Source organism: Bactrocera latifrons, unplaced genomic scaffold (genome assembly GCF_001853355.1).
Source record: "Bactrocera latifrons isolate USDA-ARS-PBARC rearing strain unplaced genomic scaffold, ASM185335v1 scaffold_3, whole genome shotgun sequence".
NCBI lineage: Eukaryota > Metazoa > Arthropoda > Insecta > Diptera > Tephritidae > Bactrocera > Bactrocera latifrons.
The window spans coordinates 955,906-973,881 of NW_017536629.1; the positions used below are offsets into that span (position 1 = coordinate 955,906).

Consider the following 17,976-nt stretch of genomic DNA (forward strand, 5'->3'; position numbering starts at 1 on the left):
ATTTTTCACACTTCATTCGAATTATTTCTTTAAAAAAATTTTGATTTTTATACACAGATATGTAAGGTAAAGGTTCAGACATTGCTTATGATTTGTGGCTTCATTACCAAAATATTGGGTAGCCGAAAAAATGTATAAATAACAATTTCAATAAAATTCGGCATTTCAATATTTGATTTTAATCCTTAGATTATCTCTAATATAACGTACAAAGAATGTTTAAGCCACTGATATCAACAAARAATTCTTTTTTATACATACGAGTATGTACATATGTGTACTTTCCTGTTTTACAGAAGTAAGCTTGCTCCAACTGAAGCATATACCCTCAACCCATTAACATGTCATAATTCTGTAAACATTGTGCAATGAAATCTGCACATAATTTGCACACAAAAACACACGTACAAACAAACGCATGCTTGCTGGCAACAGATGATAGTGCTGGATGGGTTCTGGTTCTTGCTGATTCGAAGCGCTAATATTCACATTTTGAGCGCCACGCCGGAGTGCTTGTGTTTGCTCTGCTGCCTGTTGTATTTACATAAAATAAAATCGWTAGCTGTTTAAACCGGCGATGGATGTATTGGCAAATTTTCGCACATTTTTACGATGCACTTAAACAGTTATTTCATGGCGCCATATTTCGGAAGATTCCACCATTCGTGCATTTTGGATCGCATTAGATTTTGCGAAACCAAAGCTAGCGTAGACAGACTCACGCATACGCACACACACACACCTATATATATACGGTGAGCGAGTGTGAGTGCAATGCGCTGCAATAACGTCGAGTGCCATAAAAACGAGCGAATAAATAATAATATCGCAAATATTTGTACTTTATGATTGATGTGTGAATATCATTTCCACAATACAAAACACATAAATGAGCAACCACTCAGCAGATAGCCGCGGCACGCGTGTGTGTGTGTGTGTGTCCGCAAAAACCTCTGAGCAAACAAATGCAGCGCCCCATCCCGCTGCCTTGTGTTCGGGCGGCAGTTACACATGTCCCTGCATAAGTAAACAGCGAAATCGCATTTTCACAAAGTATTTAATTCGCGCCCTGGCCGAAGGGCGTCCCGGCAGTGTAGGGCGACTGGACGGCCCTTGAAAACGCGATTTTCTCTTTATCGACTTGTGTGTGTGTGAAATTTTATTGTGTTTGCCCATTTTTTCTTTAGGATGGTATGAGAGGGGGTGTAGGGGGAAAATGCAAAACTAATGAATATTTGATTGATCGTCTATTAGTTTGTTTTGTACCTTTTATAGGAAAGTTTTTTTGTTCAATATCGGTTGCTTCATTTTAGAAATGTAGAGAATATTTGTGTGAGTTACTAATTYTTTTGGTAGAATACCGTTGCCGTTTAGTAGGAACTGCTCCCCTAAAGCCAAATCGGACCTGTGCCTTCAACAAATCGACCACCTGAAGGAAGCAAACACTCAGAAGCGGTCATCTTTGGCCAATAGGAGTGGAATTGTTTTCAATCAAAATAAAGCCAAACCACATACGAGTACATAGGCATTCGCCAGAAGCTACGAGATCTGGGTTGCGACGTTCTTATGCCTCCATCTTATAGTTCGGATCTGGTAGCATGTGATTACTCTCCCTCTCTCTCCATCCTGTTGTCAATTGTCAATTGCCTTTGTTTGAAAAATGTTGCTTTGGAATGGAGCTTACTACAACAGCCACAGTTTCACAATCAAAACAGAAAGGTCGACGGAAATTGATACCGTTTTATTTTGCCTTCCGCATCATCAGTTCTGTCGTCAAAGCAACGGTATGTGGCCACTTGTAGGTCACTTTTTTTGGCTGGTGCCAAACTAATAGCCAACATAGGGCATTAGTCTGCTAAGTTGGGATGTGGTTTAAGCTCTTTGCCTGCGGCGTGCTGGATTTGTATCCAGAAGGTCCAGTCTTACGCCGTGGTAGTTTACTTAATGTCCTAAGTCGTAGTCATTTGCATACATATTTCCAGGAGTATGTGCTTATTTGTTAGCAGTAGTGGCTCTGTTTTTTCCCTAACTAGCTGGAGGTTGTGTAAGTTGAACCATGCTTGCGACCGTAATTAGGTCATGATTAAGCTTTCTTCTCACTTCTTCTGTGTAATTACTGCTGCAATATCATCCGCGTGGCCTATTAAGTACSATTCGTTTGACATTTCGAGTTTTAGTATAGCATCGTAGCTGATGTTYTACAAGTCTTATTGATTAGCAGCAGCAGTTGCTTGTTCCAGGATTCAGGGAATATTCCGGCTTCGAGACAGGCGTTGTACATATTTAGTGCACCTCCCGGCCGCCCTACAGCGATTWTTTTCAGAATTTTTTTTTTGGGATCCCGTCCGTTCTGCTTCAATACAGCTTTTTGCACGATCCAAAAGCATGCCGACCGAGTGTTTTAGCTCGTTGGCCGTTATGGCCGCCAGTATGCCAGTTCAAGCCTTTTGAATGGCCTCTACGTCTGCATAACGCTTTTTTCATGGACAAATKCATTTTTCCGAAAAGGAAGAATTCGCACGGTGCCATAAAAGGTGAATACGAGGAGTGGTTAATGGGTAAAATGGTTGATTTTTGGTCAAATAATCGGTCGCACGAGTCGACCGATGAAAGCAATTTTTGTTGCGGAACAAACCGTGCGCACACCTTTCGTAAGCCCAAATGTGTGRTCAAAATGCGATAAATCGATGTTTTGGAGATGTTCAATTCCATTTCCGTAAATTTCAATGATGATTTCGTCTGGTTTTTTGATGAACTCACGCACAGTTTCGATGGAATTTCCGGTGATCACGGATTTCGGTTGGCCCACATGTTGATCGTCATTTATGTTCGACCATTTTGAAAACGTTGAAACCATTGGGGTGATAAAGATAGTAGATTTTAACGCACCGGTCGACATATAGATGGTGGCACCAGGGCCGCTTGATTGAAAAAGTCCTGTTTACTTTGGAACCCACCTTGTAATATGAAGTTCAGTAACTTCAAAGYTTTTTCAGGCTTAAAAGAGGAAGGGTGATGGAAAATTTTATTGGATTAAATCTAGCAGATTGGCCTAAATATAGTTATTAAATGTCGGTCGAAACATGGTATAATTACTCATGCTCTTCAGACAGAGTTGCTGGATTATTATTTAGTGTTTCTGGAAAATAAAAATGTGTGTTTTTGCGATAGTTTGAAAATTAATCGTTCAAAATTTGRTCAGAACCAGAAAGCCCAGCATTGACTTGACTTTACTAGTGGTTCTCACCAAACATCTCATTAAAGCCTTTAATTTAAAGTAAAAATACGTATGGATYAATTTTAATCCGAGTTTAGGCTCCAAAGCTTATTTTCGATTTCAATACCTCGTAAAGTTTCTTCAATATTACCAAAAACTTACACTACCTTCCTCTTAATCATATCTTTAATGAAGTTATCGCAGTCAATTTGTGTGCTTCAGTCAATTTCGTCAAAGACTTGTTTAGTTTAGCAGAGTGCAAAATWTTTATTGCTTGCATAAATGAATACACACGAGTTTGTATAAGAACCCGCACGTGAAGTGCCACCCACAAACACACATACACGGCCACGTGAAAATACACACAATAACAAACAAGTACACGTCCGTACAAGTTCATATAAAATATTGGAGCAAATTTAATATTTCTATGTGGAGTACATGACTGGCAGCGAGCGAATGTGCCACACTTGCCACACAAGCATGAATTGCATACGAAATATGTATCACCCAACTCCACCAATCCACCGCGTCACCGCGCCACCAGCACCACAACCGCTTCGGTTGGACTTCAAGCCCCGGGCAAAATACTTCGTTTCGTTGCGCCCGCAATACGCCGTRTGGATAACAGGGCGGTTGGCGACGCCGTGTCGTCGGCGGTGACATTTGTTGCATCGATAATTTTGCCACCATGTGTGTACGTATGTGTGTGTGTGTGTGTGTATTTGTGTACGTGTGAGGAGCGCTGCTTCTTTTCAATTCACGCTCGTAATTACGCCGGAAGCACGCCAAGCTCATCGTAATGTAGCCACTTAGGAGTTGGCGGGGGGCGGCTGGGTGAGTGCGGTTGGAGTGCTGTCTACATATTGCCGCACACAAAAATGTCGAAGTGTTGAGTCATTACGAATGCAGAATGACGATGAAATTACCGCCACTGCCAACTTGGCTGCGCAATAATGCAATAAAAATTTATGTGCTTCGCGATATTATAACTGATTACCGTTAGTTGCGCGGCGGATGGCAGTGATAAGAAGGAAGCACGGAAATGGGCGTTGAGTTGTGTATCTGGCGCGCGTATGTAAGCGTTCGTTAAAGGTGTTGAATATTTGGTTGAGTTTGCAGCAGTTAAGAAAGCAACGAGCTTTAAAATATGGAGGTGTTRAATTACTAATGTCTTCGGTTTAGTAGAAACCTGCGAAACTTGAAGCTTTAAACGCGTGAAAATATTGATTTTATTTTTGTATTATTAGAAATTTCGGCGTGGGGAGCTGAATTTCCACCTAAGCCAAATACTAAGTGGAGTGGGTGCTTTAGAAGCTACCTATGCAGATTCCAGCACGACATTAGTCCGAATTGTCCGATGTATTCAGAGTGTTTTGAATACTCTGAGCATGCATTTTTTAATTGGCATCGCTTTTCAAGTACAAGGGAAAGACTTAAAACTACACTCTGTGATAGTTCAACGGAACTGGAAAATTGTCAGCGAAGCGCCAGCCTCAATCATAACAAAACTACGATATATAAAACAGGTTAGGTGTCCGTGAGTCCATTACTTAATAAAATATGAAAAATGAAAAAATACGCCATATCCTTGCCAGCTGAATATTGGGTTTTTCCACGCTTTGGAGCGGGCTCATCGTGTTCGAAAGAACGTCGGAGTGAAAATATGGACCAATGTTTCATCTATTATCATATAGTGAGGCAAAAATTTGTGTTTATTACGCTTGAAGATCTGTGATCACTGCTCCGAATTATCAGCTCGTCGTTTTAGTCAAAAGTAAGCTCGCGCGGCACCCACTATGCACACAGCTTTCTAATACCCAAATAGTCGTGAGAGTGGCTGATATCTCCAACAACAACTTCACTTTATGGACACTCCTATTTATTTTGTGGACTTTTTTGATATTTTCGTCGATAACAACCTCTTTTGGACGTCCGCTGCGTTCATCGTTTTCAGTACTCATTTCATTTGTTTCCCACTTCGTTGGACCTTAAATTTATAACTTTAATGAATATGCCGTCACATTCAAAAGAATCTCCTATTGTTTCTGTATATACTTTTATATAACAATAAAACTTTAAACAAATACAGCAAATTTTTGAATATTAAACTTTAATCGCTTGACCTATCTAGAATCCATTTAAAAACACTTTAACACTCRAACATTATGACGCACACAAATAAACTTATCGCCCCTAAGCGATTTGCACTGCAACTATGGTACCGTTATAACTAGATTTCAAATTCATTTTGCATTATTTGCTTGCACTTTTCACAGAAACTCATCAAAACAGAAATATCGACGGCACATCAACGAGAATGCTCTCGGCATAATACGCAGCACACTGAATAGCGGCGGTTTTGGCCCACAGCCGCCTAACCTCAACAACGAGCTCGGCATACCAGCGAATGCAGGACCGATGAGTCAACTAGCCGCCGGCTATGGACGTCCCATTTCGCATGCCGGCGGTGGCATGGGTGTGGCAGCAGCAGCTGCTGCCGTTGCGGCAGCGACTAAAGAGCGTGGCATGTTCTCGCTTAGCCAACTCAATATAGACTTGGAGGAGGCGCATAACAATAATGGACGCATGGAGCTGACGTGCTTGTCCACAATACCATCAGCCATAGGTCAAGGAGAGCAGTTTGCTGATTACAAGACGTACTCGGTAAAAGGTGAGTACACAGGTTAACCCATCAAATTCTACCGTAATTTCTGCCACATTATTGACAGATGCTTCAAGCTCAAACCTCACCGACAGCGGACCATAATAAATGTTATAGCCAGTATGTATGTAGGCAGTTATGTGTGTGCTTAGATATTGATGGGAGCTTAAAGCGTAGGTAAAAATAAAAGTGAAAGCACAGGTTGCACGACTCGTTATACATWCCACGTACATTTATGTAATGTGGGGACAGCGATTTGTTGGCTGTTAAAACCCGAACCAAGTGCAATTTTACCAACGCAACATTTAGGCATAGTCAAAGTATATACATATTTTTCTAGAAATATAAAAACAATGTTACTGTGAAKTTTAGAAATGGGCGCTACTAGCCTTGCTGCTGTACCTTCTTCGTACCCATAATTTAGGTGCGGGCAGGGACAGTGACTGCTATGAATAGCTTATGAGGTTTTTGCTGAGTTTCATTGCACKCTTAAGTGATTTATGTAGGCGTAAATTTGGAAAACAAAATAATTGAGGGTTTTGCAATTTTTCTYCAGCCGGTCAGCCCATTAATCACTCTTATTCAACGAAATTTGTTCATACGAATTAGACAGAGTAAAGAATTAGAAAATCTGTAGTTTTACAATTTAGAAGGAGAGTTACTTTAACATAAGGTTCAGGTATATGAAGTGGATTGGAAAGCGCGTGTAAAAATATTGGTATGTGATCCACTTTTTCTATGTGATAGATTCCGCTGTTCACTTTCATCATTTTGTGAAGAGAAAAGCGATGAAACTGAATTCCAAGCTTGATTAAAGCTCGCGAATAGCCACGAAAAAAGTTACAAAATAGTTTTGCCCAAAACAGTGCGTTGATTAACGCCCTGAAATTGTCAAACATTTACAGTACCAATTGGCAGTTTTGAATGGACAGACTAATCACCTTTGTAGGGTTCGAAACCCATCTGAAACCTTTGCYGTATTTTTGGTCCAGTATCCACTGAAAACTGTCAGTTCTTCCCGCATTCGGSTTTTAACCACAACTACTATGATACTCCTCGAAGGGGCAGACCACTCGAGCAGGTTGGATGGAACTCTAAGGGCCCCTGCTCTCCGTAGTACCAGAATTAAGCCTTCGGTCAGACCTCGTAGCCGACCAGTTGAGCCACCAGTTGAACTTCCATACTGCTCTGGACTGTTGAAGAGATGTTGAACCCTACATGCATATTACACGCACACACATACACACAAGAACCTAACCCTAATTCCCAGCTAACATCTTCGCCGCTTAAACAATTCACTTGCAAACGACACAAACCGTTCGGCATTTTGACTAGTAGTTATCATACCGTTAATATCTWAACGTCCATCAGTCCAGCTAATTATCATACCACCCAGATCCCTAATTTGYGAGTACATAGTGCATTCTGCACTTACATGCACTCAGTTCTTTACCCCCGCCCAGCAAAAACAACCCGACCTATCAAATAGGTGCCTTTGATGCGAAAATGCATCATACGAGGTACCCATAAGCAGAAATTCCAGACTCAGTCAAAATCTGAAGTCTGGGTTACCCTCAAAAAACCCAACCTCCCGGATATACTCATAAGTCACTCGAAAGTCAGGACTACTGGCAATGACACACTCAAGCCCCTTCTTAACCTGAATGCAACAGCAAKCTATTTGAGAAAGAGGGGGTGCACCTAACATAAAATGCTTAACATCCGTTGAGGCGGTGCGGTATACAGGATAACARGCAAKCATCATACAACGCTGTATWGAGRGAAGTTTTTGGCAYCCCAAAACTSTCGTGGTTGCTTTYCACCATACAGTGGCTCCATAAGCAGCACWGGCCACAAAAAAGCCACGATATATTGTKCAAACAGCACGACGTCCGAGACCCCATTCTTTCAAAATGCATCGTAGTTTGCCTGCGGTTGCCTGCTGTCGTTGCTTCACATACATCACATCCTTGATGCTGAACTATTTTATCCAGACAATCGGTGGACGATGCGGCGACAATCTTCCCATAAGCAGCAATTCTTAGATATTGTAAATACTTGGGRTTTAGTTGTGAGGGTGAACATACTGATGGAAAAAGTATTTACAATATCTAAGAATTGCCCTCTTGACCGCTCTAACTTATACCGCATACCTCGAGATAGCTCCTGAAGCCGTTTCACTATAACTCTTTCCAGCATCTGGCAATTGCTTCAAAAGCATACGAAAGTGAACAGATTTCAATGGAGAATTTTTTAAAAACACTGCCGAAATATAAAACGAAACTCTCGTACCAACTGGGAAATTATAGAAATCATTACAGCTTGTTCCCATTATGGAACTTCCTATTAAATATGAAATCAAAGCATACGTTCTTTTTATTAAAGATTAAATCTTTATTATAAATATATAAAAAGTGAGGTATTACTTATATGAAGTACTTGTTGCTGTTTACTTTGAAGTGCTAAAAACGTCCGCCGGAAGTGGCACATGCTAACTGCTCCTACGCTTAACCTGCTACAAAGATTTGTGTCCAAATGTGTTGATAACTTGAAAGCAATTTCTAATGATTATYATTTACGCTTGTTAAATTTATATTTAAATAGACAAAAATAACAGAGCAGCGGCAATACGAGCGTACCTCATTATTGTCWTTATCATTTCGTGCTGCCGCAGCGATCAAATTATCCTTATCAGTCGTGCTATCATTGTTGTCGCTGTCATCGTTTTGCATTTGTATGTGTGTAATGAGGAGTAATTCAACTGTTTCGCGTTCGCAATTTTTTCTGCCTAAAGGACTTTATTTTTAAGCAGAATCTACCCGACGCCTTTCCTCGAGTACGCAAATATTTGGCAGTTGAACACGCTTGTTACATGCATACAAATATAAATATATATGTACAGAGACGTGTGCGCAGATAATGCTTTTGCAAATGTTTGTCTTTGTTTTAGGGTTCTGCTCATATTTTTGTGAAGTTTACACAAAAAAACACGGAATTGTAAATACTAGGGTGGGACGTTTTTATGTGGACGCATGCGGATGTAGCTAAAGTAAAGGCGAGTTAATAACGCGTACACACATTCTGTATACGGTTTAAAGTAAAAACAATTCTTATTTCCCTTCATTGACGTTAAATTGATTGTGTTGATATTCAGTCCGAAGTCCGTTCCATAAAACGATTGGAAAGTATTCAAAGACACATTGTGATATTAATAATATATTTTTAAGAAATATTTATTGAAATGGTTTTATGGTAGAAATCAATTAGAAATATTGTTAAATTCATAGATAAGGGTGGATAGCAATTATCTGCTGCAGTTGGAAAACTTTCACTGTACAGATTTTAGTATTACATAGATCTTCCAAAGTCCCCCTTAAAAATAGAAAGGCGAATGTTAGAGATTCACATGAGAACAGCGAAGAAAAAGCGTTCTCAAACTAAATGGGCCATAATGCTCAATGATCAAATTGGCACCGTCGGAATATCTCCACCCGTTTACGTAATTTTTGATGAATCCATGCAGCATTTCGGCAAGAATTTCGGCTATGGTGCGCTGAATGTTGCCTTTGAGCTCCTCGAACGTTGCTGTTTGATTGGCGTAAACTTTTGATTTAACATATCCCAAGAGAAAATAATGTAGAGGTGTTAAATCGCATGTTCTTGATAACCATTTATTTATTTATTTATTTATTTATTTATTTATTTAAGTCTATGAACATTAATTCTTACAGACTAGGATGCAAATTAGAACTCTAAAAAAACTTAATTACAATTACATAGATAGATAACTYAAATTAAAAAACAGGGTATTGAGGGTATTATTGAAAGATACCCTAGAGTGCGAAAAATCAAGAAGAACTTTTTCGGAAATCGAGTTAAACTCACGCATAGCACGCTTGAGAGGAGCATATTCAGCAAAATTAGTACTTTCTTTTTTGTAATAAAAGGCTGGGACATTTCTCGAAATTAACGACTCGACAAACTTCGCAAGCAATGGGACCATGGTTAGACGTGAAACATGAAACCGAGTACCGTCGTTTTCGAAGTAGATATCGTTTTAAGGTATTTCTGTGGAAAAGAAGTCGGCTAACCTCGTTACATAACGCCTACTAATGATGAAAATGACATTTCCTTCCTCATTTCGTAAGAAAAAAGGTATGCGGGATTCACCTGCGAATTTGACCAATAATCCGAAGGCTTATACCAAAGCGAGACGTGACATGATAAAATGGCAAATCTTAATTACAAAATTTTATCAGCTASAACTTCTATTTTGCGCGTTTTTCGCAAAACAAAAATTTTTAAACTAGCGGACATGATTTCGGTCGAACTACTCAAACATTTGCTTGATTTTTTTTTAATGTTCACAAAACGCCTGACCATCGTTTCTACGTTTTTTATAATTTATTGACAATGTTATGACAAAATTTATGTAAAAAAACATGGGAAAAATTTTAAAACAAAAAAAAAAAAAAAAAGTTAATTACTTTTTTATTTTTTCATGATTCAAGTAGGAACGATAACCATTCACGTACTTTTTAAGAATAAATCGGGTATCCAGATGATCCAATTATGAGAAATCGTGTCCGYCAGTGAAAAAACGCGTCTCATTCACGAAGCAATTTCCACGACAGATGGAATTTTTCGAAAAAATTTGTTTATACACTCCAAGATATACCTCATGATATGGSAAAAAAGTTCTATTGTAGAATAAAAATTTCTATGAAAAAAGTAAAAAAAAAAAAAACGGTCCAGATTACCTTACTACCTTACTGAGCGATCTTCTTTCGGAATCGAAATACGAATYTAGGGATTCCTCTGCCGTTCTAAGGAAGCTTAAAATACACATTAAGGCGCACAACATTTAAAATTAATTTAAAATTAAAAAAAAAAAACGCGAAAAAACGAAAATTTCGGTTCCTTAGCAAGAACAAGAACTTAATTTTGAACGGTCAGTTTCTAGCGCAGCTATATGGTATAATTTTCCGATCTGGATAATTTATTCGGAAACTCCATGACGGTCGTGGACAATTATTCATGCCAAACTTCTCGAAGATATCTCGTCAAACGAAAAGTTGTTCATACAAGCACTTAATTCYGGTCGTTAAGTTTATAGTATATTGACTGATAAATGCTATTTTTTGGGTGATGYCAACAAAATATCGGATCTATTTCTCAAAAAATTACGGACTAGTCCGGAACGAGGCATGTCTTCAACGATCTTTTCACCGTCTTTGAAAGCTTTGTACCACTCGTAGACTTGTGTTTTTGRATAACCATAAGCCTTTACAYCAGAAACACTTAATACATTTTTTTGTGTACTAATTTAGCGTTAATATTCTCAACATTCTCCCGAACCTTAAAATAAATGATAAATACTATGTCATTCATAACAGAGGGACACTCACCCTAACGTASGTGGAGTAAAAATCTATTTCCGGTTTTATTTTATGCTAAGTACGTCATCCGCACTCCCGAAAAGACACCTCTTCAGATTTGATGCATTGCCATTATTTAAGCATGCTTATACGAAAATACCAATACTTCATAAGAATTACATATATATTTGTGTATATTTTTACGAGTTCCCTGAATATATGGCACCGAAATCTCATAGGAAGTCATTAAGTTGCACATTAAATGGGCGCTTTCAAGAAGAAAAGCCACCCACACACATATACACACGTATGCATATTGCTGTATTGCTGGTGGGTGTGTGCTATGTACCGTTACTGAGTTGGCGTCAAAACTGTCGTAAATTGTGAGAAAAAATGTGAGCCATTGTTTCTGCGGACTAACGAGCCACGCTGCCGCGTCATGAGCTATTGCAAAGCAGTTATTCACAGCTCACACGCCGCACCACCCTTTTCTTTCTTCTTACATACCTTACTACTTTCACCTGTTGTAATCAGCAACAGTAAGCAGGCAGTCAAGCTGTCCTTTACTTTGCATTAAAATAACGTTTTTGTTTTTGCCTTCGCCTTTGCCATTGCGTTTGTCGCTATTATTGTGACTGCTTGACGAGCTGGGCGGACAGGGAAATGAATGGCGCCTAGTCATGCGGCTGAGAGGCCTGTTATGCGCCAAAGGATCCTAGTAATTTATTGCACACACACACACCTGCACTCGAGCGTCGGAGGGCTCAATTTCTTTGCTTGCGCCTTTCGCAAAATGCGTAGAAAATTAATTTGCATTAACCACAAAAGCCACCGAACACAACAACAAGAAGAAGAATTAAACAAGTTGTRAACCAGCTATGTASATATGTGTGTGTGTAGCKTACACGGAAGCACATAGTGGAGTTCGTTTGCATGCGTGCGCGTGGCCTTACTGCCATTTTGTTTGGTTTTTCGGCAGTTTATGTGCTAAAAGTAAAGTAAAGTAAAAGTGAGAACAAAGTTGCAGCAGCAACAACAATAACGTCTTCACATCTCAACTCATAAATAATTAATTGTGCAGCCTGTCAATGCGAAGTGCCAAGGCAAAACGGCATTTAATGCTCTCGGCTGTCACTCCTATCACACTGCTCAACTTCCACATCAAACAACAGTTGGACAAACTGATGGCCTGCCAAACCAAAAACACCAGCCCCCCCACATGCGCTCACCCGCATTGTCGACCAATCATCACTGCCAGCAGAGATTAGCCGAACAAAGTTTTACTTTCACTTTCACTTCTAATCCGCCAAATGCACGTACAAATGGGAAACAAATCAGAACATTGAAAATCCCTTAGTCAGTCATTGGATTGAATTGCTTTCCGAATATTTCTTTCGACTGACTTTTCCCACAAATCCCGCGTTTAGCCAGCAATTGGCAATTGCTTTTCCAACCACCACGCCGTCCCACCATCCTCTTCTATGCCAAATGGGTGGGTATGTCGCAGAGCTGAGTGCTGCTCTGAGCGCTGTAAGCTGCCAAGTGTGTTTCTGCTTAATCCTTGTTTGTTTTGTTGACATTTTTGTTTCGGGTTTCAATTGCACAAAGGCGCTGTTGAATGCTTGTCGACAGTATTTTCTGGTATCTAGCAAAGTTTCGGTTGAAGTTGATGTGGAATTTCGTTTGTGGATATTCACACCAGCTGAATGAGTTGCTTGAGTGAATTTGGGTCAAGTAAACACGCACTTACTCGGCTCAACCTTTTTAAGGTCCTTTTTCATATTTCATTTATTTAAAACTAAATCCACGCCATCAATCAAGTAGTCGTAGATGAACGGATATTCGTTAGCTCACATCCGGTGGAGTTGAATATGAAATTCAAATAAAGGCTCATGTCGTCTCTTCTTTCGCGTAAATGTTGTCTTCTATCTGTGTGTGTGTCGGATGTTGAAATTTAATATTCAATATTTTCAAGTGTTAGCCAGATTTAAAATCTTATCGTCAGTTATAAAATCTGAGTCGTGTGGCAAGTAGTAGGCATTGGAGCAGAATAATTTGGTAGGAAGATCACTTTTTCTTTTATATAGTACGCATTAAGTCCAACAGAATTAAAAGCGACTATGCGTGGGATTAATGAGAAACAGAAATCGGATATTATAATTCTTCAGTACTTTTTGCTGGTAGGAAATRTTTTGAATTTGTATAATGAAGCGGCATTGCGTCTTCAAATCATTTTTTAAGTCTTTAGTTGCCAGGAACTTCCGCTTTTTTACTGTCTCTTAAGCATTCTTTAACTTCAGCCATTAAAGTATGAGTAGACTTACTTCTACGGGGTGCAGCCTCCTTCTGAGAATTGACCATTCACTCAGATAGCAGATCAGCGATGCTAGCCYWGAACTCAATAACAGTGCGTTCAGGGTGCGTAAAGGAGTGCCGAACCTCGCTATAAATAGCATCGAAGGTATTTGTGATAAAACTGGTATGGGTGCCAGGGCGCAGCAGAATTGCAGGAAATTGTAAATCTTTTAGTAAAAAAAGACACCCTAGCATCGTTGCAGAATATGAGCCGTATCTTTTTTTGTTCTACTACTAGATAGCAGGGCTTCGCGGTAGCTGGGCCAACGCTGGGCCACCATCCGTACAAGCGCTGTCGCAAAAGCCTTCTAGCGTAAAATCGATCGATAGTCACTAGTAAGACTAGTCTCTTCCTGGTTGTGAGGCTTTTATCAGGTCACTGCCCTATTGGGGTCATGCTGTAAGGTTGATAATCTTACTAGACACCATTTGCTAAAGACGTGTGGCAGAAGACGAAGTGGAAACAACTCAAAACTTCCTTGTCGACTGTCCCGCATTTGGGTGATAAAAATTTAATCACTATCTTCAAACATCCCAACATCCCACCGAACTGGCGGGAGTGGAAAATGAACACCTCTGCAAATTTGTATTTTCTACTAAGCGTTTTGCTAATTTATAAGTTCGAACACAGGAACCGAAAAAAGTTGTTGGCGAATACACTCTTTGGGCAAGCTTTACTCTTAAGATGTCTCAGATTAATTCTACAGAATTAATATAAATATATGTATATRTTAGAAGATGAAGTTCAACACGAAGTTGGTAATACACAGAAGAAAACTTCAGAGGCACTATGAAGTAAATATATAAATGATTAGCGTGACGAGTTGAACCGCTTTAGCCATGTCTCTCTTCTTAATTGGCATAGACACCGCTTACGCGATTATAGCCGAGTTAACAACAGCACGCCAGTCGTTTCTGCCTTTTGCTACGTGGCACCAATTGGATATTTCAAGCGTAGCCAGGTCCTTCTCCACCTGGTCCTTCCAACGGAGTGGAGGTGCTCCTCTTCCTCTGCTTCCCCCGGCGGGTACAACGTCGAATACTTTCAGAGCTGAAGTGTTTTCGTCCATTCGGACAACACGACCTAGCCAGTGTACCCGCTGCTTTTAATTCGCTGAACTATGTCAATAATACAGCTCATCGTTCCATCGAATGCGATATTCGCCGTGGCTAAAGCGCAAGGGACCATAAATCTTTCGCAGAACTTTTCCTTTGAAAACTCGCAACGTCGACTCATAAGTTGTTGACATCGTCCAAGCCTCTGCACCATACAGCATTACGTTAATTATTAGTGACTTATAGAGTTTGATTTTTGTTTGTCGAGGACTTTGCTTCTCAATTGCCTACTCAGTCCGAAGTAGCACCTGTTGGCAAGAGTTATCCTGCGTTGGATTTCCMGGCTGATCATGTCTCTCTGTCTGTCCGCATATACGCATACTAGTTAATCAAATTTTGAGATATCGATCTGAAATGTCGCAAATTCCATCCAAGAAGCTTCTTCGGAAACATATTTGGCACTATAGGAGAACTCTCTTATTGGGCACAATATATTATTATAATCGGAATACTATAGCACATAGTTGTCATACAATATAGTTGATCGAAATCAAGATAATGTATCTTTTGCTATGTATCTATGAAGGATATTAATTGTATTTTTTTCTTATTTTATCACAAGTTTAATGTAATTAATATATCACACCCTTTTAGCAATTTTTTGKTTTTTTCCAAATTTCCTGCATTAGTTTACTAAGTAGAGGGTCGGTGCTTTCTCCTTTCGATTATTTTTAACTCATAACTGATTCATTTAGTKTGCGCACAGCCACTTACCCAGTGACCTTTTTTAACTGCCGGAGCTCAGTTACTTCTACGGACGGCTTAAGTGCTGCACTTAAAATAACTGAAGACCTTATTTTTAATGCCTACCAAAAGCACACTTACACATACTGTTTTATATATCTAAACATTTGTATACATATACCATATTAATAAATGTGTTTGGGTGTCCTCAAAGCTTGGCGGCTTAGCTTCTCTGTCATTGCTCAATTAATTTCATCAATTTATCTTCGCTCCAAATGTCAATCTAATACTTTAGCAACCGATTTCGGCAGTTACAGCGCCACCATTGCCAGTTTGACAGCAGCCGGTAATGGGGCGAAACTAAACACGGGTTAAAGTGTATTTTGAACGCGTTTGAAATTTACCTCCAAATTAATTTTTATTTGTTTCTCTCCATTTTCTCTTCCATATTCCGCGCTACCACCGCTTGCGTCACCTTTAAATCACCTCATATGCTACCAAATACTTATACAACGGTTGACGACCGGCTGACGAACTCCGTCCTGCTACCCGCGACAGTTGAACTCATGCGAGCGGAAACTTCTTCGACAACAACAACGGCGCCCAGCATAGGGATGGCAGCATTAGGGAATGGCGCYTCACATGCCGCAGAAACAGCGGCGGCGGGACGACCAACAATGAGTCTAACATTCGGCACCCGCTACACATGGGTCACAGTGGCAACGCTGGCAGCTGTGTTGCAGATGTTGCGCTATTGAAGGCGCAAAGAGGGAGCTACAAAGGGCAGCGGCACCGGCCCGCCGTTGGGTGCCACYGCCTTCGGTTTGTGCTGCAGACCTGCGACGGCCCACCGAACCACCAACCGAAGGTAATGGAAAATGTAGACAAAACAAAAGACCGCTGTAGCTGCAACTACAACTACAATTAGACCCAGCTGATATGTACCTTTTGAAAAATATCCATCTCCATTTCTTAAACAAAACTGCGAAGCAGAGTACAGAAACAAACAGGCAAAGCAAAAGTACACACACATACATGCATACATACGCACACTTAGGAACAACCGGGCATATTTAGCAGGTGCCGGTGCAGGGGAGGGGCAGACGAATGCGCATAAAATCAAAATGCGAAAAGGTGAAACGGCGTTTGTGCACTTGCAGTGTTGTTGCTGTTTTTGTTGAGTAAAGGGCCTGGGCGGTGCCGCTGCCGTTGTCAGTACCGGCTGGCCGGGCAGCCCGGCGGCAAACAATGGATAATGACTGCATGTAAAAAGTAGGAATTAAAACTGTAGCGGAAAAAGGAGAAGCAGCTGACGAGGCGGGAGCAGAAGTAGTATAGCATAATAAATATAAAAATATATCAAATTAGAACAACTACAGCAGGCAGCTGCTAAAAGGGAAAAGCAACAAAAGACAACTAAATGCACCGAAAAGAGAACAAAATTGAAATTTTAACTGAAAAACTTTGTAAACTTTAAGGGGAAAGCACACACACATAAATAAGCAACAAATATATGTATACTAGACTAAACTACGAGGCAACCGGAGGACGAACAGACTAAATTTAATTGCACAAAAGAAATGAGGCGAAACGTCCGCCCCACCGACGACTGACGACTGACGACTGTGCTCCGAGCACAACATATGCATGTGTATGTGTATGTGTAAGTGTTTGTGCTTGTATTTAGTTGTATAGGTGTGCAAAAACAGTAGGTGTATACGTATATGTGTAAACATCGGCACAGACTTCGTTGTTACGGGGGGTGGGGAGAACTTTTGGGAAGCTTTACTTATTTGCTCGCAATGTAAGACGAAATAAAACAATAATTTTCCTTTTCTATGAAAATTCAAATACAAATAAAAATTCAAGTAAAAATAAAATAAACAAAAACAAAAATAACAAAAACAGAAAAAAGAAAAACAACTAAGTGACGCAACATAGAGCATTAGTTGAGCGTAAAGTTKCAGTGAAGAGGAAAAGTTAGACATACGCAATCGACAGACCTGTGCTCGAAGTGTGCATGTGCCGTGTGTTTTTGTAACTTGTAATACACAGTAATAAAAAGGGTAGTCAAAGGATAATAATTTTTTAAAYGCAACCATTTTACGAAGCACACATTTGGCGGTAAGCTTCCAAGTCAGTAGTGGAATTGGCAAAGTTTTTTACCTAGACGAGTAGCATTTTCATACATACACACATACATATATATATATTTATATAGTAAAAATACTCGTATGTTAGCAAAAGTATTGCAAGTTTTGTGTAAATTTTAGCGCAAAGTAAATTAGAAGAATTTTGTGTATTTGCAACTACTTTCATTGGAAATTTGCAAAAAATTTTAGTTTTATTTTTTTGGTGAAACTGAAAGCAGTGTTTACAAATTTGCTTGTGTGTCATAAAACAATTACAGTAGTTATGTATTCCATGTTCGATGCCAATAAACAAAACATATGTTTGTTTACATTTATGATTTTGTTTTTAATATTTGAATTCATTTTTTTCCAATAAGCTTAAATATGTTTTATTATTAATTTTTGATTTTTTTCTTGGATTTTTTGTAA

At 39.6% G+C, this 17,976-nt stretch overlaps 1 protein-coding gene across 1 annotated transcript in view; it reads left to right on the forward strand.

Moving 5' to 3' along the window:
• Positions 1-16,173, forward strand: part of LOC108970332 — a 125,162-nt gene extending 108,989 nt beyond the window's left edge. Inside the window, exons 7-8 of the mRNA XM_018935660.1 lie at positions 5,497-5,891; positions 15,974-16,173. Of these exons, the coding sequence (XP_018791205.1) occupies positions 5,497-5,891; positions 15,974-16,173 (595 nt within the window). The remainder of the gene's footprint in view (positions 1-5,496; positions 5,892-15,973) is intronic.
• The last annotated feature ends 1,803 nt before the right edge of the window (positions 16,174-17,976 follow it).